Genomic DNA, 22,613 nt, shown 5'->3' with positions numbered 1-22,613 from the left:
GTCATCAATAAATCCCTCTCAACTCCAAGCCCATTAGTTCCCACTGAAGACATACGGTGGGGTCCAAAAATCTGAGACCACTTGTCAAATTTCATTCTATTTTTTCATTACAAATGGTAATATCAGCTTAACAATTTGAGTAAAAAGTTGAATCTTTGAAAAATGTAGATACATTTCAGAATATCTTAGTGTTTGGTTTGTCCTCCCTTTTGCCTTAATGACAGTTTGATGACCTGATGACCCATGTTATCCCAGCATGATTTGACAATGTTCCAAAGAGCTTCTTGTGATGTCACTGAATGCTTGGCTTTGAGGTCAGGTGACTGTGTGGGGGAAAGTCCATGACAGTCAGGATTCCTTGGTCTTCTTGGGTCTTCAAATAGTTCTTGCAAAGCTTTGAGGCGTGTTTGTGGTTGTTATCCTGCTGCGATATGAATCCTACTGCACAAAGATGCAAACCAGAGGATATAGCATGTCTCTGAAAAATGGAGTGGTACTTCTCCTTGGTCAGGGTGCAGTCAATTTGATGCAGGTGTCCAACTCCAAAGTAGAACAAACAGCCCCAGACTTGAATATTCCCACCACCATCTTTCACTGTTGGTTTGATACACTGCAGTATCATTCTCTCTCCTGTTCCTCTCCTTACATACAGCCTTCTGTTACTGTCATAAATCTCAAACTTGGATTCATCAGTAAATAGGACTTTTTTCCAGTCATCCACTGTGAAATGCTGGTATTTCTTAGCCCACTCCAAGCGTTTGGCCTTGTTCCCCCTGCTGAGAAGTGGTTTAGAAACTGGTCCTTGTCCTCCGAGACCACTTCAACACACTCTTCTTTTGACAGTACTTTTGCGGATTGGAGTCTTGTGTTCTTTATTTACATTACATTCTGTATCTGTGATGAAGTTACTTTGCTATCTCTCAGGGAACTTGACATTTTGCTCTTCTGATGTTGTGGTCACTGGATACAATTGATCCAGTTCCTGCAAAGTATTTTAGAGTTCCATGCTCTGCCCCCTTAGAAACCTTGAGTCTAGCCATGATGTCACAGTGAGAAAGCCCCTCTTTGCTTAGAATAACAATTTGACTCCTGACTTTCGCTTAGTTCTGATGCCACGTTTTCCGACTATCACATTGCTACTTAGTAAGCAATGATCTGCTGGAAATTTGAGGCACAGCCATGTTTATAACAGGTGAACACTGACTGTCAGTTGAGTTACTCGAACAGGCCTCCGATGAGTAGATTAAATCCACCAGTGTCATCTGAACACATGCTTGAGTGGAAGAGATAAGTTACTTCTTCATTTTACATGTTAGAACTTGTTTTTAAATGTTTCTGAATCCTCAAACTTTTATTATTTACAGGTTTATGTGAAAATATTAGAGATTTTCAATGTGGTCATAAGGCTTTTGGACCCCACTGTAAATCTTTAAAAAAAACAGCTCACACATTTATGGTTTCATTTTTTTTAAAAGGCTCAATAATTTCCAGCTGGTCACTATACAACAACGTAGGTCTACAGCACAGAGGAATAAGATGTATGCACACAATACTTGTTAGTAGATCAATTTGTTGTTGGTTTGGGTCTGAAAATTAACTTTGTTGACATGAAGAAAAATCTATTTATCCTTGAAGTATGCCCAGAAGTATTAGTGTAACATTTGCTTTATTTGTCAGTCGGTGCCTAAATCAGATGGACCTGAGACTTCACTGAATTCACACACAATACAGACATTTGTGTCAAACAGGAAAGTGAGTTGAGTGTATAATTAACCCTTTGAATTTTGCTCCAAAGCGTTTTTTTCCTTGTTAACAGAGTCTTCAGGTGTTCTAATACAGCTCCTGAACCTTACCACCGTCCTCCTTGTTGTTGTCTCTCTCACAGAGCCTGACATTCAAAGGGAAGATGACCACCAGCCTTAAGTTCAAAGAGAAAGCCACAGAACTGGACACTCGAAGTTACAAGTGCCTCCTCCTCGCTCTGGTCAAACTAATCCACGCTGACCCCAAACTCATGTTGCATGTGAGTCTGTCACAACAATCAGGTCGCGAGGGCTCTGCTGCTGTAACCTATGACTTTTAAACCGAATGACTTTTAAGCTGAATTTGTCAGACATGGCAGTTTGATCATACTTTTTTTTTTTCCTGTATTGTGTGTTAGAACCCAGTGAAGCAAGCTCCAGAGATGCAGAGCAGCACAGCAGAGCTCATCACCGGCCTGGTGCAGCTAGTGCCTCTAACCAATACCACCCAGCTCTCACAAGAAGCCATGGAGGTCAGAGGCACCTTCAACCCTTCACTTTCTGCACATTTCATGCTTTTCATTTTCACGACAGAGAACACATAGAATTCTGACCTTTCTCCCTGTAATCTCAATTTTTTTAACTTAATTTTCTATTTTTTCTCCTCACAAATCAGATTTTCAATGAACATTATGGACATTAGAACATTATACAATTCAGTAATCAAAGGATTAAAAAAAAAGAATAATCTAAATTGAAGCAGCTGCAGCAGAGATACTCAACACTTCCTGCAGATGTGTCATATTAAAAGCCTGCCAGGAATGGGAGGAATCATGCACTTTAAACTGCTGGAATGCTTTTAATGTGAAACGTCTGTGTGGGAAGTTTTGAGTTGCATTCACTCCTTCATTTAACTTTTAGAAAAGAAAAAAAAACAGTATTTGTGTGTAAAAATAGAAAGTAAGAGCATCAGAGTGGTGAGAGTTGAGTCTATGTGATCATTTCTGTCATCATTTCATTCTGTTTGTTCCTTCTTCTCTTTAATCCTATTTAGCTTTATTGCATTATTGGGGTTTTTTTTTTTCACTACAAACTTCAAATAATGACGAAACATTTTTCCTTCCTCCTCCTCTACCTCTCTCATCTTCTCTCTTGTCTCTGTCTAGGCTCTGTTAGTTCTGCACCAGCCAGAGACCATCGAGCTGTGGAATCCTGATGCTCCTATAGAAACATTCTGGGACATCAGGTACTCATCTTTCCATAAAGAGGGGAGGGAAGGGCTCTATGGGTGTGGACTGTGACAGCCATGATGTGCTGCTTCATAAGACAGAGTAGCTCTGCAGTGTCTTTACAGTCCTTTACATTCACATTTAATCTGACATCAGTCTGCACAATATGTGTTAGAATAATTGGGATAAGGGTCAGAAAACCTACTAGACTTGATCCCAATCGCACCATTATTTCACTTTTTAACACCATGTTTTCTACTTCTGTTGGACAAGGTAAACAAGAACTGAACCTTTTAGTTTTAGTTTTCTCTCCCTTTATTTACAGGCTTATGGCAAAGGCACTAAATTTCAGCTTGTCCTTGTCTTTATGACTAATTTAGGCTATGCCAGCAGAACTTAGAATTTAAAAAAAGTCAGCTGGGACGTTTAACATTTGAAAAATCAACTTGTCGTCGCTCCCTGGTGGACGAACTATGTAATAAAACTATTTCTTAATGATTCAAACATACTGTCTCAGACATCTCTTGTTCCTTTAATAGCCAGGTATACAGTACCAGTCAAACTGTTGACTGGTAAACTAATATAAACTGATTTATTGGCCAAGTTGTACATTTGTTTTTATTAAACAAATGTCTGTATACAGATAGATAGAACTATGTTGGTGGAACAGTCGATAGTTTAGTCGATTGACATAAAACTAATTGATGAATTAAGTTCCAGCTTCCTTAATGTGAATATTTTGCTTTAGTCTTCTATGACAGTAAACTGAATATCTTTGAGTTGTGGACTGTTGCACCTTGGGCTTTGGCAGACCGTGACTTTCACCATTTTCTGACATTTATGGACCAAATGACTCATTGATTAATTGAGAAAATAATTGGCAGATTAATCAATAATGAAAATTAGCCATTAGTTTCAGCCCTAGAATACTCTAAGCCTTAGTTCTGTCAAAACATGTAGTGATTGTGTATTGAAAAAAAAAAAAGAGAGGAAATTTTCTTGAATTTTGTCAGATTTTTTTTTGTTTGTTTGTCAATATATCTTGAGATTTTCTCCCCAGGGTTCCCGTCCTGCTTGACAGGAAGTTGAGTGTTGTCATTTGAACAGTGACCAGTTAGCTTAGCCCTGCTTTTATATATTTCTTTACATGTCATGAATCTGCATGTAAACCATGGACACACAGACGGCAGTCACCTTCAATAGAGTAGAATAGATGGTTATTGTCTGTCAGGGTGGAAAATTGTCTTTGGCTATATCTCTCTTGTAAGAATCATGTGTAGAGCATCTTCATGTTTTGCTGAGTCAAACAGGTTTCAGGATACTGACCCTCCTCCACCTGTGTCTGTCTTCAGTTCACAGGTGCTCTTCCTCATCTGCCGCAAATTGATTGGCCAGCAGATGGTCAACGGGACAGAAGTTCTCAAATGGCTGAGGGAGATCCTCATCTGCAGGAACAAGTTTCTGCTCAAGAACAAGGTTTGTTACAGCTGTTTGTTACTGCAGCAATAAACAGTTGTTAGTTAAAAAATAGTTCGAGAGGCAAGTCACATCAATCTGAATGCAAACAAGCCTGCAGCAATCATCTGCAGAACAAATGATGCAATCTCTCTTTGGGCCAATCAGTGCAAACCAGTGAGCATGACAGCAGTCAGTCTCCCTGGCTGAGAAGCAGATTTTGGTGGTGTGAATGCTCAGAAACGAGAAAGATAAGGTGTGACAGCTGTGTGTATCTTTTGATCCTCCAGGAGTGTGCCACGATGGGCGGTGGTATCCCCGTCTGCCGGCAGGCGCAGACCAAGCTGGAGGTGTGTCTCTACATGTTCTTGTGGAGTCCGGACACGGAGGCGGTGCTGGTAGCCATGTCGTGTTTCCGCCACCTCTGTGAGGAGGCTGACATCCGCAGCGCTGCCGACGAGGTGCCCGTCCAGGCCATCCTGCCCAACTACGCCACCTTCAGTGAGCTGGCCTCCGTCAGCAACATGATGGGAACAGGTCAGCCAGAGAAATCCCAATCGTGTTAAATCTGTGTCTACACGGCTTCTCTCTGGGGCTTTGTATAGCTCATACAGGCTTTACCAACTTGAGAACTTTGACTGTGAGTTTCCATGAACAGTTTGGTTGTTGTTGTTTTCTCAGGCCGCTCCACCCTGCAGAAGAGGGTGATGGCCTTGCTGAGGAGGATAGAGCACCCCACACCAGGAAACATTGGGGTAATGTTTGTTCAAAATGAACAGTTGTGTTTTTCTGTTCTCTCCCAATGATTGACCTTCATTTATCACTGCTGGCCGAAGCCGCAGATGATTCACTGGCATGGTTTCAAATTAGGAACATCTACAGCTGATTTCACCTTTTTAAATGGTAAAACAAAATCAAGAAGACAATAAATCATTTTCTAGAAATTTGCAAGAAAATTGCTATTGCAATTGTTATTTGAACATTTCTCACAGTGTTTTATCTTATCAATGAAAATGAAGTTAAATAGGAACAATTCTACATTTCTATGAAAAATCTCCACATCAAAGCTGAAATGACTGTTTTGTTAAAGGCATGTTTGCAGACACAGTCCTTCGTGCACTGCTGTTAATGTCTGTTGGTTCCACCTTCAGGCTTGGGAGGACACATATGGTAAATGGGACCAGGCTACGAAACAGATCCTCAACTTCCCCAAAAACAAGGCAGATGATGGGCAGGTAAGCATGTCCTCTTTTTGTACCTTTTTGATTGATGATAATGTGGACTGGCCTTCATTTCTCTGTCCATCAGGGTCTTGATTAGTGTGTTAGCGGCTTCACTCAGGTTTTCCGGTATCATGAAGCCGGCTCACTTTTTAACAGGGATAAATCACCATGGTAACCTATGCTAAACAGTTAACCTGCTCAATGGAATCATTTTACTTCAGAATAGTTTCTTCATCATCGAAAAAAAAAGCAAAAAGGGTGTTACAAGACGTCGTTGCATCGAGTTGTTGCCAGATTCTACTTTTATACTAGACAACCCTGCATGTTTTCTAATTTAATATACATATTATTTATCCATTATTGTTTAGAGATTATAATATTATAAGGTCTATTAAGGTCTGGATCACTTTTTTTGTTGCAAAATTCTTTGTTATAATAAACATTGTCAAGCATAAAACAATTTGGCAAATGAGTGGACCTGCAGTGAATGCTGATGAGTGTCCTAGCTGCTAACAGTGCTACATCCACATATATTTGATCATGTGAATACAAACTGTCTAGTGGTACCTAATAATAAACAAAGATGATTTAGTTTCATATCATGATTTGTTCAGAAGGATAAAATGTCAACAGCAGATTTCCAAAACAAGGTTAGAAGGTAACATGAATCTATTTGTTTGACTTGGGACGACCCCTGTGTCAACCAAGTGGTCTCATTGAAATGAATGAGCGGGCTGCGTTTTTTTCCAAAGAGTTCTAATGTGGGTATGAACACATCCTTGGATCTCAAACGTTCACTTTTTTTTTCCTTTTAATTTTTCTCTGAAGCTCAAACAATCATTCTACATTTCAGTGTTTCCAACTATCTCTAATGGAAGGAAGCCACAGCATGCTTGAAAAGTCACTACAAGTCACTAGATGACATCATTTTGTATGTTTTATCATTATGCAAGCATTCGCATATGAAGAAAAGATACAATGATACATAATGTTATTCAAGCTACTGCATTATCCCATCTGTATGCATCTAAATCTACTAGTAATTTTCCAAACTTCTTATGTGGGCTGTTGTATAGGCTGCTCAACTGAAGTATCTTTGATAGAGAGGATCCACACACTGGAGTAACTAACTCTAAGCTTTTGAAAACAAATCTAGTAAAAAAAAAATCCAACAAAGTCAAGCAATCAATTGAAATCATTTAGAACAAAACTAGAGAGAAGAGGCTGGTTGACATCCTACTCACTGAACTCAGTCAGTCCAGAGAGCCACAGCCTGTAATTCGTTATCCATGTTGAATTAACCAGTCAAGGCAGATGTTGTTTGTTTTCTTCCGGAAAAAGGGTCAAGTGATAGGGTCGTGACGAATCAGGGAAGGACACATTGTGAGTGATAAGATCCAATCAGGAAGCGAACGTGGGTGTCTGCGTCATCATTTTCAAAAGTCGCCGTTTTCCGCCCATCCAGACTAAAACGCAGTCCCGAAGTTTTCAAACTAAAAAGTCTCCGTTTTAGGGGTTCGAAAACACCGAGTAGTGTGGACGCAAGGTGTGAACATAGCAATGTGTTTAAAAATGAAAACATATTAGTCTGGATGTAGCGTAAGTTGGCAATACTTATTCCCTACAACAGCTGCTACTTAACCATAACTACTTAACTGTTTAAGTCCATGTGTTTTGACACCTTTCTTTCTTGGCGTGGGGTTTTTTTTAAAATTAAGTGGTTCCTGCTTGATTAAAATGTGAATCTGTGTGCTGTTAACAAACACACTGTGTTTATAATACATATACAGATGTAGTGTGTAGTGCTTCTGCCACTCAGTGTTTCTCTGTCCTCTCACAGCAGGAGTGGATCAACATGACCGGCTTCCTGTGTGCTCTGGGAGGTGTGTGCCTGCAGCAACGCAGCACCCCCGGCCCAGCCACCTACAGCCCACCTATGGGCCCCATGAGCGAACGCAAACACTCCATGATCTCCATGGGCCCTTGCGAGGTGTCCAACCCCGTGGCCTCGGCCACCTCCTGTTCCTCGTCAGCCTCCAGCGAGACACCGGTCAGCCGCTTTCTGGACAGGCTGCTGGCCCTGCTGGTGTGCGGCCACGATCGGGTCGGCCTCCACGTTCGCACCAACGTCAAAGACCTGCTGGGGCTGGAGCTCAGCCCCGCCCTCTACCCCATGCTCTTCAACAAGCTGAGGAACAGTATTGGAAAGTTCTTTGACACGCAGGGACCGGTGAGTGCAGACACATCATACCCCCCATCACAAATCTGGTGGTGTTGATAAAATATTGATGGTTCCTCAGTAATAAGTGATCCATAAATGAAAAGAATCCAGAGTTTTTTAAATTCAATTGAAGTGTTCCTAATAGTACATCCACCCCATTAACATACATAAGGACAGACAAATTATTAGGAACACTTTTCAACCTCAATAATAAACATAAAGTAGACTTATCACCTTTCAGACAATGTTAACAAAAACAGAAAAAGTATAAACTTCGCAAAAGTAGAATTTATTGCAGAGCTGTCATATTGGATCGCATTAGATTGCACCGGTGATCCTTAATTAAGTGCTCAGTGAGTGTATATTTGTAATATAGAAGTTTGAAGGTGTGTGTGTATCTGACATTTGCTATGTGACTCTACTCTCTTCCAGGTTCCCATCAATGACACTAACACCCAGTTTGTGGAGCAGACCATCGCCATCATGAAGAACCTGTTGGATAACCACACAGAGGGCAGTTCTGAACACCTGGGACAGGCCAGCATTGAGACCATGATGCTCAACCTGGTCAGGTTAGCACTCACACTGACACACAAACACACACACTGATGGAGTAAAGCTGGATTTATACCTACGGTAGCGTCGGCTCCACAGTAGCCAGCATGCAGTTAAGTTTAATGTTGCACCGCCATGTTTCTACAGTAGCCCCCGAACGGACAAACCAAACACCGGCTCTAGAGAGGGACTGTCATGTTTTTTTCGTAGGTTGTCCCACACACTTGGAAGGGGAGAGTGAGGGATATTCAGTTTGTTGCTAGATGCCACTATATCCAACACACTGGTCCTTTAAGGCTCTAGTCATGCATTTTAGAGGGCAGCTGTAACACACATTGTAGCTTCTTCTCTACTGGGAAACATCTTCTCCTCTGGTTATCTACAACCTTCAACAAATCAGCATGGAGCACACTGAGTGTTTCATTTGGAACACAGATTAGAGCAGAAACAAGCAGCTAATGTAGACTCTGTGTCTAGCTCGCAAAAAGTACGAGCAAGCTAAGAAGAAAATCATTACAGTAATTGACTAAAGCAGAAAAAGGCAAGATTGTTTTGTTCATCCATTATTTGGTGTATAGTGTATGACTCAATTGCTACAGAGTAAAATAAAATTAAACTCCCAACTTTATTGTCCACCAGAATGTTAAAGCAGCACAAGAACGCGTAACATGTCGAAAAATATTGAAAACAAAGCATTTAACATTGAAACATTGCATTATATAGTGTGATTTGTGGCTGAAGATTTGAATGTATGATTCTGACTGCTCTTAGAATGAAAAAGCAAATATTCTTGGTAGCCAAATGTTGTGGAAGATTAGCTAACGCAGTTTTAAGACAGAACATACTGGATCTGTTTTTAGGGTTATTGATCTGCATTCCTCCCCTCAGGTATGTGCGCATTCTGGGTAATGTGGTCCATGCTATCCAGATCAAAACCAAGCTGTGCCAGCTAGTGGAGGTGATGATGGAGAGACGAGATGACTTGTCCTTCTGCCAGGAGATGAAGTTCAGGTTAGTGATAGTTACACATCACCTGTAAAATACTGACAAATCTTAAAGCTGGTCCCTTAAAGTCTGTTGTTTTTTTTTCTACTTCAGATCAAGTGGTGTATTTTTCTTTTTGTCAGTTTGGAGCTGTCATTCCTGCTCTGTTGTTTTGTAGGAACAAGATGGTGGAGTACCTGACCGACTGGGTAATGGGAACCTCCAACCAAGCTGCTGATGATGACATCAAGTGCCTGACGAGGTAAAGCTCCGTTACACATCTCCTCACAATACAGCAACTGAGGCGAGCACAAGAGAGCTCACTTCTTACCATTTCCTCATCCCTGTTTGTGTGTGTGTGTGTGTTTATGTTTGTGCGCGGTTGCGTGTGTGTGTGATGTGCAGGGACCTGGACCAGGCCAGTATGGAGGCAGTCGTGTCTCTGCTCGCTGGTCTTCCTCTGCAGCCTGAGGAGGGAGATGGAGTGGAACTGATGGAGGCCAAATCCCAACTCTTCCTCAAGTAAGAACACGGAAGCCACTCAAAACTGAAAAACAATGAATGGAAAATACCACTAATTATGAAAACTAAAGGCCATAACTCACAGTTCAGTGTGAAATTTGAAAAGCCGTCACCCAGCTTTTATTCCGAGCGTATAATTTTGCTAACCAGGTAGCTTAACACAATTGTTCTTGTACACAGGGTTATTTGTGTTGCTGCATACTGCTGTGACAGTTGGTGACAGGATAATTCCGTTTGCACTTGAATTGTCATGTGGGGTTTTTTTTTCTGGATGAAAGATACAGGCTTGAGACTCTTCCTTGTAACAAAACTGAGCACCTGTAATAGGCCTTATGAACTTCTCTATTTGCATATTCATTTAATCTTGAGATGAAATGAAAAATGCCTTTTTAACCCTTTTAGATCATATCCCCGGTCATATTGTGCACCTATTTAACGATATATGCCAAAAAATACAAAAAATTTCTTTGTATTCTTATATCAAAATCCAATCATGTTTTCCTCCTGTAAAACAAAATCTGACTTGTGCTTACGTAGACTTGAACCAATCAATTTCAACCAATAATATCATGACACACCATCAATCAATTTTCAACTTTTAGTGCCTAAGATCTAGGATTCATTATGACATGCCCACTTTTCAATGTTCAAATCAAAATCCTCCCCACGTTATGTCACGTCTGTCTATCCTGTTTCACTCAGAAATAAGTCACAATACGGAAGTGAGATACTCTTGAAATGCTGTTTCATCTGGACTTTAATATGTGTTAATATGAATCTACCTTACAATCACCTTTAAAGTTGCAATACATGACATTCAGCCACTAGATGTTGCGCTATAGCACCAACATTTTAGACCAAAACAAATGTGTATCGTTTACTCAGTAAAGTTGGGGAAAAAAAGAAAGAAAGCCAACAACTCACAAAACTCAGATCAAACTGTTAAACTAGGCAGTACTGATCAAATATGTATCAAAATTCTGTTACTGCATTGCCAATGTCTTGCCTCAAATGTCTCCAGATATTTTGCGTGTGAGGTGTTTAGGGAGCATCGGTAAATTGTAGCATCTACCTATAGCCTACATGTGAGGAATTTAGGGATCATGAGTGAATTATAGCATATACCGATAGCGTGCATGTGAGGAGTGTAGGGAACATCGATAAATTGTAGAGTCTATTGATAGGTACAATTCTCTAGGTATTGAGAAATCGGCCTGTTCCGAACAGGCACATTTTGAACGGGCACTGCACTAGTATAAATAAAAACGGCCATGTTGGCCTCCTGTACCTGGTGGTAAATTACAGAAGCTTTTTCTAAAGACACTGCTGCTTTTGTTGTTGTTGTCGTTCTTGTGGTGCTGTGCAGGTACTTCACCCTGTTCATGAACCTGCTGAATGACTGCAGTGAGGTGGAAGATGAGGGCCAGGCAGTTGGGGGACGCAAGAGAGGAATGTCCCGCCGCTTGGCCTCACTTCGCCACTGCACCGTCCTGGCCATGTCCAATCTCCTCAATGCTAACGTAGACAGCGGCCTCATGCACTCAATCGGTAAGTCAACCATATTACAGAACTATCTGGTGGAGCATTTGAAAAATGTTTTGGTGTGCACGGAAGTTACGTTGGGAAAATTCCTGCCTCCCTTCCTCCCACCCCCCCTACCAGGTCTGGGCTACCACAAAGATCTGCAGACTCGAGCCACCTTCATGGAGGTGCTGACCAAGATCCTGCAGCAGGGGACAGAGTTTGACACGCTGGCTGAGACAGTGCTAGCAGACCGCTTTGAGAGGCTGGTGGAGCTGGTCACCATGATGGGAGACCAGGGAGAGCTGCCCATCGCTATGGCTCTGGCTAATGTTGTTCCTGGGTCCCAGTGGGTGAGCAGCTCTTCTAGATTTAGGAGTTTCACATGATGTGTCAGTTTACATAATATTAAACTACTTTCATCCAACATTCAATATCTGTTCAGACTAGTATTTGATTCAAATAGTTGAATAATGCAGTTGTTCCTCAGTGCTCATCACATGTTAGAGGTCTTCACAGTGTACTCTTGTATTGTTTTGGATCAGGTCTAACAGAGCACAGAGCCTGAAGAACAAAAAATATGTAACTGATTACTTATAGTCTGGACTGTATGTCAGCACAACATCCTAAAAACTTGAACCAACAGAGAACAGTGCAGCAGGAGATGGTAACACTTCTCCATAGTTCCCTATAGTGTCCTAGAAAAGAACTGATATAGAAGTGTCAATTCATATGGATGTTCCCAGAGTTGTCTGCAATTTCTTTCCAGGTTAATATCTGCCAATGAATTTATTCCAAATCATTTATAGTCTTGAGTCTTTCAGTCAGTGCACAGCAGGTGAGCTGAACATGGACATTTCCAAAGAGAAAGAATAATACTAATACTAAATGAACATATCTTTCTTTGACCTATTCTTTAAAGAGATTTTTTTCTGGAAATCAATAACTGCCTATGAACTCAAAATGACTGTGTGAGAATGTTGTCTTCTTTCTCTTCACCTAGCACCAAATTACACAAGCCTTTTTAAGAAACGTCCAAATTACCAGCAGTTTTCTGGCCAACCATTATGATTGTTGATTTCCCATTTGAAACTGTAATATTAGCATTGTTGGTCTAAAACTTTATTGTGGTCTGTTAACAAATTGATTGAGTTTGCAGAGAATCTTAGTTTTCTTTGTGCCATTACAAACCCTTTACACTGTTTTCCACTTTGTATTTATACACTGATAAACTGTCATACTACAACAGTTTTTTAGCTATGGGAATGGCAGTGCTGAAACCGATGCTTTTTCTGATATTTCCAGGATGAGCTAGCCCGGGTCCTGGTGACGCTTTTTGACTCTCGTCACCTCCTGTACCAGCTGCTATGGAACATGTTCTCCAAAGAGGTGGAGCTGGCCGACTCCATGCAGACACTCTTCAGAGGAAACAGCCTGGCCAGCAAAATAATGACCTTCTGTTTCAAGGTAGAAAAACAGCAAGTTACCTGAGATCTGCATAAAAATATCTAAACATGTTGACATTATTAGATTACATGTTCAACTGGAATACTTGATGAAATGATTAATATCACCTGCTCTATCTGGTTGCATGTACATTACTGACTGAGCTATGTGTGGTGTTTGACATCAGGTGTATGGGGCAGCATACTTGCAGAAGCTACTGGAACCTTTATTAAGAGGAGTCATCACCACTCCTGAACACATCAGCTTTGAGGTGGACCCCACCAGGTAAGAGCCTGCATCACTGCTGTGACAACAGGTTGCAGTCATATAGTTAACATTTCAGAAATCACACAGCAGCTCAACATTGCTCATTAACTAGAAATGTCATCCACTCTTCAGGCATTAGAAATGATACCTACTGTCCACACGGTGGTGCCGTGTTCCTACCACGTGTTCCCTAATCTTGTATTGCACATTCAGAAATGTCCCATCCACACATTTCCTGACTCCAGCCTTGAGCCCTTTTCTGCTTCTTTTTTAACTTATTGACAAAATATTGAATACAACAGATAACCAATAGAGAAGTGTGAACATGTCTGTTTGACATTTGCCACTGAACTCAAATTCCAAAAGGACAACAAACCAAACAAACAAAAACAGACAATAGAAAATCTTTCAGTAAAATTTGTCTCTCTTGCCAGTGCATAGTTCAAACCTGACCAACCTTGGTCCATGCGTCCACTATGTGGAACACTGAAGCCGTTTCTACAGTTACGGTAACCACCGTCTTCAGGAAAGAAGGAACATGTCACTTAGTGCAGCGGTATGGCTCAGTGATGTGTTTTTAATAGTTTTTGGAGAACAGTGGAGGTCTACAGCACAGAGAATTAAGATATATCAGGCTTTGGATACACACACAATACTTGTAAGTAGTGAGTTCATCGTTGGTTTGGCACATGAGATTTGTTGAGAATAAGAAAAATATAGAAAATCGCCAGCCATATCCTTTAACAATACTTTTAACTCATAAGTCAAAGTTTAGGACCATTCTTAAGACCATTCTTAGATTTAGACATACCAGCTATGGTATGCTTTGAATTGTGAAGCCTAAGAAATGTAAAGTGTTTATACCAGCTGACAGCCTGAGACATTAGTTGTTTCTCTCATCAGACTGGAACAAGGTGAGAACCTGGAGGAGAACCAGAGGAACCTGCTGCAGATCACTGAGCGCTTCTTCCAGGCCATCATCGGCTCATCCAGCGAGTTCCCTCCGCAACTCCGCAGCGTCTGCCACTGTCTCTACCAGGTAGACCCCTCCCCCCTCCCCCCACTCCACCATGGCCACCAGCTGCTCACCCTGCCCCTCTGCCCTTACCTGTTTTGTGTGCAGTGTCACTTACACATTTCAAGCTCCTGCCTCTCCACTCTGAGGTTTCCTGAAGCTGCTCAACTCACTGCTCTCTACATCACACGCATCAGTGCACAGCTGTACATATCTCCCAGCTATATAGATTCTGCTCTTCTGTTTGCTCATTTTTTATGTCCCAGAGTTTCCACACACTCAGTGTTTACTCCTGGGGATTTTATACTATAATGTCAGGACAGGGAACCACCTGAAGCATCATGGGACAGTAACATTTACAAGTCATTTTAAACCAGGACCTTATTTTCTTGGTTTTTGCCATCAGTTCATTGTTTATTTACCTCACTGTAGAAGCGCAGCTGTCCAGTAAACATCTGAACACAGTCTGTAGTAGATAAACCAAAAAGCAGTGAAAGCACTTGACCCATTGATGACCGATTCCCTGAAACTGGAAGAAATCTAAACATCAATCCATTAGTGGAAATGTTTAGTGGACTCATAATGTGTTAACACAAAATACATCCTGGTTGTAAAGTGACAGGCACTTTCACAGAGAATATCTGCATTTTTAAAATGTTAAAGTGTCATCCTCTACTTTTTTTTACAAATGAAATTTCAAACTTTAACAAAGAAACAAAAACAAACAAAAATAGTCTTACATTTTAGATAGTACTATATATATATATATATATATATATATATATATATATATATATATATATATATATATATATATATATATATATATATATATATATATAAATAATATCACTGGTGGCTGCAGTATATAATGTAAATCGCTAACTGCACTGTTTCCCACATGTTTTTTGTGTCTTTGAGCTCATTGTTTTGGTTTTCAGACTCACCTCTCACCAACCTTGTTTCCAGCAGCTCTGCTAAACCCCACTGTACACTACCTGCCCAGCACCAAACAGCTGACACAGACAGTTAGCTGTAGACTAGCTGGTGAACATAGTGGAGCATTTAGCAGCTAAAGAACCTGATATTTTATGCAGGAGTTAAAGAGCTAAAAGAGAGCAAATAACAGAAACAGGACTCTAAATGAATGCTAATGTTACTTTGTGTCTGCTTAATGTGGAAAGTTTGTTGTCATATAGTTATATGTCAGATGTTGTTTTTTTTACAGCTTGTTCCGCTTTCCCCCAAGTTGCCAAGAAAATCAGTTAATGCAGATTTGAAGCTACTATTTTAGTGAAGTATAATTAAAAAAACCTTTCTTGCACTCAAAACACATGAACCTAACATTGATTGCTTCAGCTTTGTACAGTCACACAGAAAACTTCCAAACACAACTGGTCTAATGAGTTTCCAAAGCAGCACGTGCAAGGAAACTGCAAGAGTACTGAAAAAAACAGGACTCCCAGAAACACAGACTCAGATCTTTTATATGGAAAAGTATATAAAATATAGTAACTAATTTACACCCTCGGCTGGTGCATTTACTGCATCGCACCTGTAAGAGGTGCAATGTAGTGTATGTCAACAGTGGATGTAGTATCTGATGAGATTTTTGTGATTGATGGCAAAAACTATCAGGATGAGGCCCTGTATGAAAACAGATAGAAATTGGGACGGGGTCAGATTTTAATAGACTATTGGGTAAAATTCTCACACATAAACACTGCAATGATTCTCCTGTCACACATGTAATAGCGCAAAACATAAACAGGTATTAACTCTATGGCTGTGATCACACTTAATCTGTCAGTACATTTCCTCTACATAACTCAGTTATGCACACAAGAAGTTTGGATTAATCTTGAGGAGAAGAAAATCATCCGTGCAGCTCTGTGCTTCCATGTCCGTGTGGCATATCAGCTGTACGTTGTTCAGTTTGAAACCAGTGACACAAAGAATAGGTCACATCTACACTAATAAATGACAATGAAAGCACTAGGTGTGATCACAGCATAGGAGAATGACAACTGACTTGTCTGATGTCCACTGAGTGAACACAACACTGAGTTTGACTTGCTTTTTTATTCCACCTTAAATACCCGAGCAGCTTCACACTGCTGCTGCCGCCGCCGCTGCTGCTGCCACCACGCCCCTTCCTACACTGGAAAAGAAGCTCCCTCCTCTGCTCGCACTCAACAGCTCAATGAATAGATAACATTGTGTTAAATTAGCTACTAATGAAAAATGCTTAATACACACACACACCCATATAAAGTGGTTTGGGTTTCTGATCATAGATTTTGTATTTTTCCATCTGATAACATCTTTGATTTCTCATTTTCCATTTTGGTTTTCCTTTTTGCAGCTGTGTAGGCACACACACACACACACACACACACACACACACACACACACACGCACACGCACACTAAAAGAAATCAAACCACACCAGCGCATGCATGGACACGCTTCAAGTCCCCCCTGAGCAGCGATGAACTTTTTTAACAGCAGTTTTGACGTTTTTTTCTGTTTTTTACTAGATGTGAATGTGTGTACACCTGGAGTGGTTAGGGCTGTGCTACGTGTGTGTGTGTGTGTGTGTGTGTGTGTGTGTGTGTGTGTGTGTGTGTGTGTGTGTGTGTGTGTCTGTGTGTCTGTGTGTAAGCTGGTGCTGTGACCATGATTGTGCTCATCTCTGTTCTGTAGGCTACTTGCCACTCTCTACTGAATAAAGCAACAGTAAAAGAAAAAAAGGAAAACAAAAAAGCAGTAAGTTTGGAGAATCTATTTTCCCTCAGACACTTTTCCCCCTAAAGCAAAAAAGCCTTTTTTGCATTTTACTCATTTGATTTATTTTCTTCATTTTTAAAAAAAAAAATTGGTTTTAATTTGGTGTTTCTCTGGAAATGTTTTATTCTTTTCTCCATATTCAACTTTTGTGTACAACCCTCTCTGAAAATCATTGTACTAATATCGGCGCCATTTTTTATGTATCTTCAATTAACAGTTCTCAGGAAACAGTGGCATTCTTTCTTCTCTTTTCTTTCTCTCGACTCTCTGTTTGCACTCCAGGAGACATTTTCTCAGAACATTTCATCTGCACTCAAATCATGTTTCTCCACCTTTTATACGAATCATTTTAATAAATCAACCCACACACACACACACACCCCCAGCACGCTTCACCTGCTCCACCTTTTATACAAGACATGAACAGTCTTTAGATGAAATATTCTGATAAACTGGCCTCTCACTGTCATGGGTTGACTTCCACAGCTCTATGGTGTTTTTCTTCCTGCCGTATATCAACAGCAACTTGAGAACATGATCCTGTACATTCATATTTTTCCTCAGTGCTTTCCCTCAAAACCCCTTGCCTTCCTACTTGAATATAAACGTCTCATGTACAGATTTGCCCTGCTCTTTCTTAAAACTGTGTATGTGACCCTCAAACATATGCATTCTTGATTCTTTGTGCTCACAGGTTTAAAAATGGCAATGTCCATATATTCTAAAAGGTTTGGGAGCTTCAGTATTGTTTATTTCTCCAGGACGATGTGGGTGCTCGCTTTTTACTTGCAATGCAAGCAGGGTTTTAGTTTGATAGCATCTAGCTTTGAGGCTGTAGAGATAGCACATTAACCAGAAACAGACATTTTGGCCTTTTGTCAAGTTACCTCTGGAATTAAAGGGGACCCATTATGCTTTTCCTTATTTTCATCCATATATATATAATATTTAAATGTCAGATGTTCACATTAAATGTGGCCAAAGTGTCAAATAATGACATAAATGTATGTAGATGTAATCCCTGTGAGCAAAAAGCACTGGCTTCAGGGGGTAGTCACACCCAGCCATGACTTGAGTCGAGTTTTTCCATTACACAGCAGTGCAAAGTAAAATAAGTAGTTTATCTGTTGGAGGTGTGCTTGTCGTCTGCAGCTCTTCATCAAACTTCATCACCACTGTGCTGTTTCTGCTTGTACTATTCCTCCCTGCATTCTAAGTGATCTGCTCAACAAAGAGCACCAAATTTCTCCATATCTCGGTGTGTTGCCTGGTTTTTTAGCGCTGCTAACAAAGCTCTGCTAATTCAGTGAGGAACACATTTAATTTCCTGTAAATTCTTCATAATAAAAGTCTCCCGTTATTTAGTCATTTAAAAGCAGGAAATGTTGGGTTTACATCTGCAGCAACATGACACGACTGTGGCCGCCCCTTGGCAGACTTCTTGAAAGCTGGCCAATCAGAACAGAGTAGGCTCATCGGGAGGGGGGCCTTAAAGAGACAGGAGCTAAGACTGCCTGTTAGAGACAGAGGCTGAACTAAGGGGCTGCATTAAAAATGATAAAAAAAATAGACCTGGAAATTAGTGTAATCAGTCCCTTGACTTAATGTGTTACAGCTCGACTGCTAACTCTTAAGTGTTTGTCATTTCAACCAACAAAAGCCATGATCAGCACCTGATAAAAAATTTATACGTCTTTTTTTTCCTAACGAAAAAGAACGAGTAAAGATAAAAAAAAAAGAAGTTATAAATTAGAAACTCTGGATTTTTTTTCTTAATGAGAATGGGATCCAAAGCAGCTATTGGAGCCCAGCCCTAGATGGAAACAGTGTGGTTAACATGTTGGCCCACGTCATTGTACCTGGAAGATTAAAAAGTACATCTACCGGGAAACAGATTACTCATTTCTGGCTGAAAATAGATCATTTCTCTCTTTTTTTTCCCCAAACAAATATATTTTCTGTGTTTATTATAGCAACAGGAAATGAGGGGGGAGAGAGAGATGGGGAACAGCATGCTGCTGCTAGTCTCGAAATGCCGACTTTCCGGTCATGTGGCACGCATCTCTACCAGTGGGGTTACCATGGCTACGGTGCTAGAAACCGAAATATCTAAATATGTTTTTAGTTGGTTTTTAGTTTTAATTTTTCGTTCTATAAAAGCACATGGAGAGAGCAGAGCCACCTAAAGGGAGAGCAGCTGCCCATGAGTGACACACAAAAAATGAGCACTGCACACCGTCCTGGAGGGTAAAAAAAACTGCAAATGTTTTTACTAACAATCTATTGCAATGATAATTGGTCAAAGCCATACCACTTTCTTATTAGTGAGAAAGGAAAGGAAAAGGAATGTAGTTTAAACCCATGAGTACAATGTGTTAAGCAAAACACAGGAAATCTGTGCAACCAAGCCTATATTAGATTTTATACAGTTTAGCAGAGTCTTGCGGGAGAGCAATGGAAATTCTGAATATGAATTTAGGAAGTGATGCTGTCAAGTTGAAAGCACATGCTCTTGATATATGTGAGAAATAAACAACATACAGCTGGCATCTGTATGGGGAAATGAAAATTCACCCTAAAACTCAAAACTTGATACCCCTACTTTTCACTGTCCAGACTAGATGTGTAAACAGTTACAAGGACATACTAACCCTTGTGTATAACCACAGTGTGATATCCCAGCTGAAAAAAACACTGAACTCTTAGTGATTAAAGGAATAGTCTGACATTTTTGGTATTCCCTCTTGCTGTCTTACCAGCCAAATGAGAAGATAGACATCAGTGTCATCTCTGTGCATTTAGTAAAGAGAGAGGTCCAGGAGGTGGTTAGCCTAGCTTAGCACAAAGATTGGAAGCAGGGGCAAACTGCAAACTTTGCTGTGTAAAAAGAAAGAAAAGAAAATGCACCTTCCAACAACTTCACCAACCTTCTCATCTTCTCATTTTAATCCCTGTTACAAATGTAGACATTGAGATTTAAAGGTAGTTACATTGTTGTCTTAAAGTAGTGATTCCCAAAAGTTTTCTGTCATGCCCCCTTTGGACTCAGACTTATAGACCTTTTTCTCAGCAGGAATATTGACCTGTCATTGCAGGAAATGCACAGGTGACTGCAGTCTCCACTACAGCAATCATTGTAATCCAATGAACAATGTCAGTACTTACACCTGAGTTTGACCAGTCAAGTGTCTGCTGTGAAAAGGTCTGTCCAACTTGAGTTTCACTACACATATTGCCCAGATTTGTTTGTTTGTTGTATTTGTTTTCTTGCCAAATAGCCATTACTGCAGCACTGCAGTAATATCCACCAGCTGTTGGATATTACCAGATATGGCTCAGCAAGTATAGTTGAAGAACATAAACAATCTAGCACCTTAGTTTTTAGATGGAGAAACTTTGAAAATATAGCCAATTATAGGAAATGTTAGACAGGCCATAATGTTATTTAATGGGCCCATATTTTATAGTCCATAGATGTCCGTGTAACATTCCAGACCTGGCAACACCACTACAAGGATAGGACTTTTTTTTAAAAATGCAGTCACAGCATCTTCTCTCTCTGTTTCCAGTCTTTATGCTTAACCATTCTGAATAAAATCCCACATCACTTTCTCTACTAGATGCACAGAAATTAAATTATCAATGTCAACTGACAATTTTAAGAGGGCAAACAGCTTGCTTGCCAAAAATGTTGACTGTTTCTTTAAAACATGAAAAATGTTTGGCCTCTAATTTGTAGAAACATAAAAGATTATTCTTATTATTTAGTATTGTTTATAATAAGAATGCAATGAATTATGTTTGTGGGTGGACTTTCTCTTACTTGTTTCTGTAGGTGCCTCGGTAAGGACAGGCTTGGGATGTTTGTTAACTGCTGTAGCTGAATCTTCCTGCAGTGAGCATCTACATCTAGAGGGAAGCTGATGTTGGCTAGAGGCATTGGTGAGAAAGCACTGTTAGGTGGCAGTTGCTGCACTGCAGGTAGCACTGTTGAATGGGACCAAGAGACGATGATGATGATGATCATCATCATCATCATCATGGAGGGGAGGATTGTTGGCGTGTTTTGTTACAATGGCTTCCAGTAGAGACCCAGAGTCATTGATAAATATTTTCAATATGTTCCATAGTTTCTTCACAACATAACAAAATAATGTACATTTGTGTGTTTAAATCACCTTCACACGCTATAGCTCTGAAGCTCCACCTGAAGTAATGTTTTTAGTTATTTATTCAACCAGTTAAACTTTATTTGTATAGCACCTTTCGTGCAGGTGCAATTCGTAGTGTTGATGACTGACAAGCAGATAATAACACAGAACAAATGGAGATAGTACAAAGACCAATGCATGTGAGAAACAAAAAAAGATGAATATATTGGTGATGCAAGATGCATTACTCTGTAGAAGTCGTAGAATCACTGATTCCTGATCCGTCTTCATCACTGAAGCTCCTTCAAACATCCTTTGAAGTCTTTAAGATCTCTTCAGGCATCAGAAGCCAAAACTACAGGCAATTTGCTCTATCCAGATTTTTTTTTTTACATAACCCTAAGCATTAGAGCCAGGCTGATAAATTGACCAACTGATATAGCGGCCAATCTTAGCCAGTCACACATGCAGTATATCAGTACATGCAATATATGTTGGTCAAAGTAAGAAAATGTAAGCAGAGAAATGTGGAAGACATGTTAGAGCTCATTTAAAAACAGTGTCTCCATTACATAATATGTCCACCAGAGAGCTGACAAGTTTACATTTACATTGTTAAATGTCTTGCTCACTGTATACCTTGGTGACAATTCTGTAATAACCAGATTTAAGGGATCCTTATCAAAAATGATTATGTATGTTATTTATTAAACTCTGAAATTCCCTCTGAATATTGATATCTGTATCAGCCTTAAAAAATCCAGTCTGGCCATACTAAGCTTGACTGTATTTATAATGTTTCATTGTTCCCCATGATGAAATAAGAGGAGGGATTGTGGATAAGCTCCCATCTACCTGTCCATTCATCAAACACTACATCTAGGACACGTCTACACATAAGGAAACCATGCACCTTATTGTCTGTTCTTTCTTTAATCGATGTGTCTGATGACTCTTATCATAGAGAATATAACATTACACTATCAGCTTTAGTGAGGGTGCTGCAGTATTTGTTTAATTGTCTGTATATCAAGGGCAATACATCTTAATTTTTGCCATGAGAGCAATTCCATTTTCTGTCGTCAACCATATTATACAATGTGCAAGCCTACACCTCTCCATTTTATCCTCATTTAACAATTTTCTCACTATGATGGATGACAATAAATACAAAAATGTCACAACATTTAAGTTGGCAATCCAAGACAGAAGCCCAAATGTAATGTTGTGGTTACTTAATATTTATGTCCACAGAGAACATGCAATATGTCTCAGAAGAGGTCATCCACCTTACATATCATTCTTTTGTTATTCTTTTTGTTACAAACTGTCATGGAGTCAGTCACATTGTGGGAACATGGTTTGGTTGATCTCTTTTCACAAGTCCTCATTTTTGCTTCTGTTTATTGTATCTCCTACAGTAAATTTAAAACATAGGTGTATGTATTTCTTTTTTCTTTTTTTTTTTTGGAGAGGTTTAGCAGTTAAGTTT

At 40.0% G+C, this 22,613-nt stretch overlaps 1 protein-coding gene across 1 annotated transcript in view; it reads left to right on the top strand.

Moving 5' to 3' along the window:
• nf1a (neurofibromin 1a) overlaps window positions 1-22,613 on the top strand; it is a 92,623-nt gene that overhangs the window by 22,185 nt on the left and 47,825 nt on the right. Inside the window, 18 exon segments of the mRNA XM_044355091.1 lie at window positions 1,886-2,023; window positions 2,162-2,275; window positions 2,909-2,988; window positions 4,324-4,447; window positions 4,717-4,963; window positions 5,108-5,181; window positions 5,578-5,661; window positions 7,490-7,879; window positions 8,303-8,442; window positions 9,314-9,436; window positions 9,588-9,671; window positions 9,815-9,931; window positions 11,298-11,479; window positions 11,594-11,805; window positions 12,758-12,919; window positions 13,086-13,183; window positions 14,069-14,204; window positions 16,887-16,949. Of these exon segments, the coding sequence (XP_044211026.1) occupies window positions 1,886-2,023; window positions 2,162-2,275; window positions 2,909-2,988; window positions 4,324-4,447; window positions 4,717-4,963; window positions 5,108-5,181; window positions 5,578-5,661; window positions 7,490-7,879; window positions 8,303-8,442; window positions 9,314-9,436; window positions 9,588-9,671; window positions 9,815-9,931; window positions 11,298-11,479; window positions 11,594-11,805; window positions 12,758-12,919; window positions 13,086-13,183; window positions 14,069-14,204; window positions 16,887-16,949 (2,568 nt within the window).

Source organism: Thunnus albacares, chromosome 6 (genome assembly GCF_914725855.1).
Source record: "Thunnus albacares chromosome 6, fThuAlb1.1, whole genome shotgun sequence".
Lineage (NCBI taxonomy): Eukaryota > Metazoa > Chordata > Actinopteri > Scombriformes > Scombridae > Thunnus > Thunnus albacares.
The sequence above is the reverse complement of the archived record's forward strand: the minus strand, read 5'-3'. Positions and strand labels throughout refer to the sequence as shown.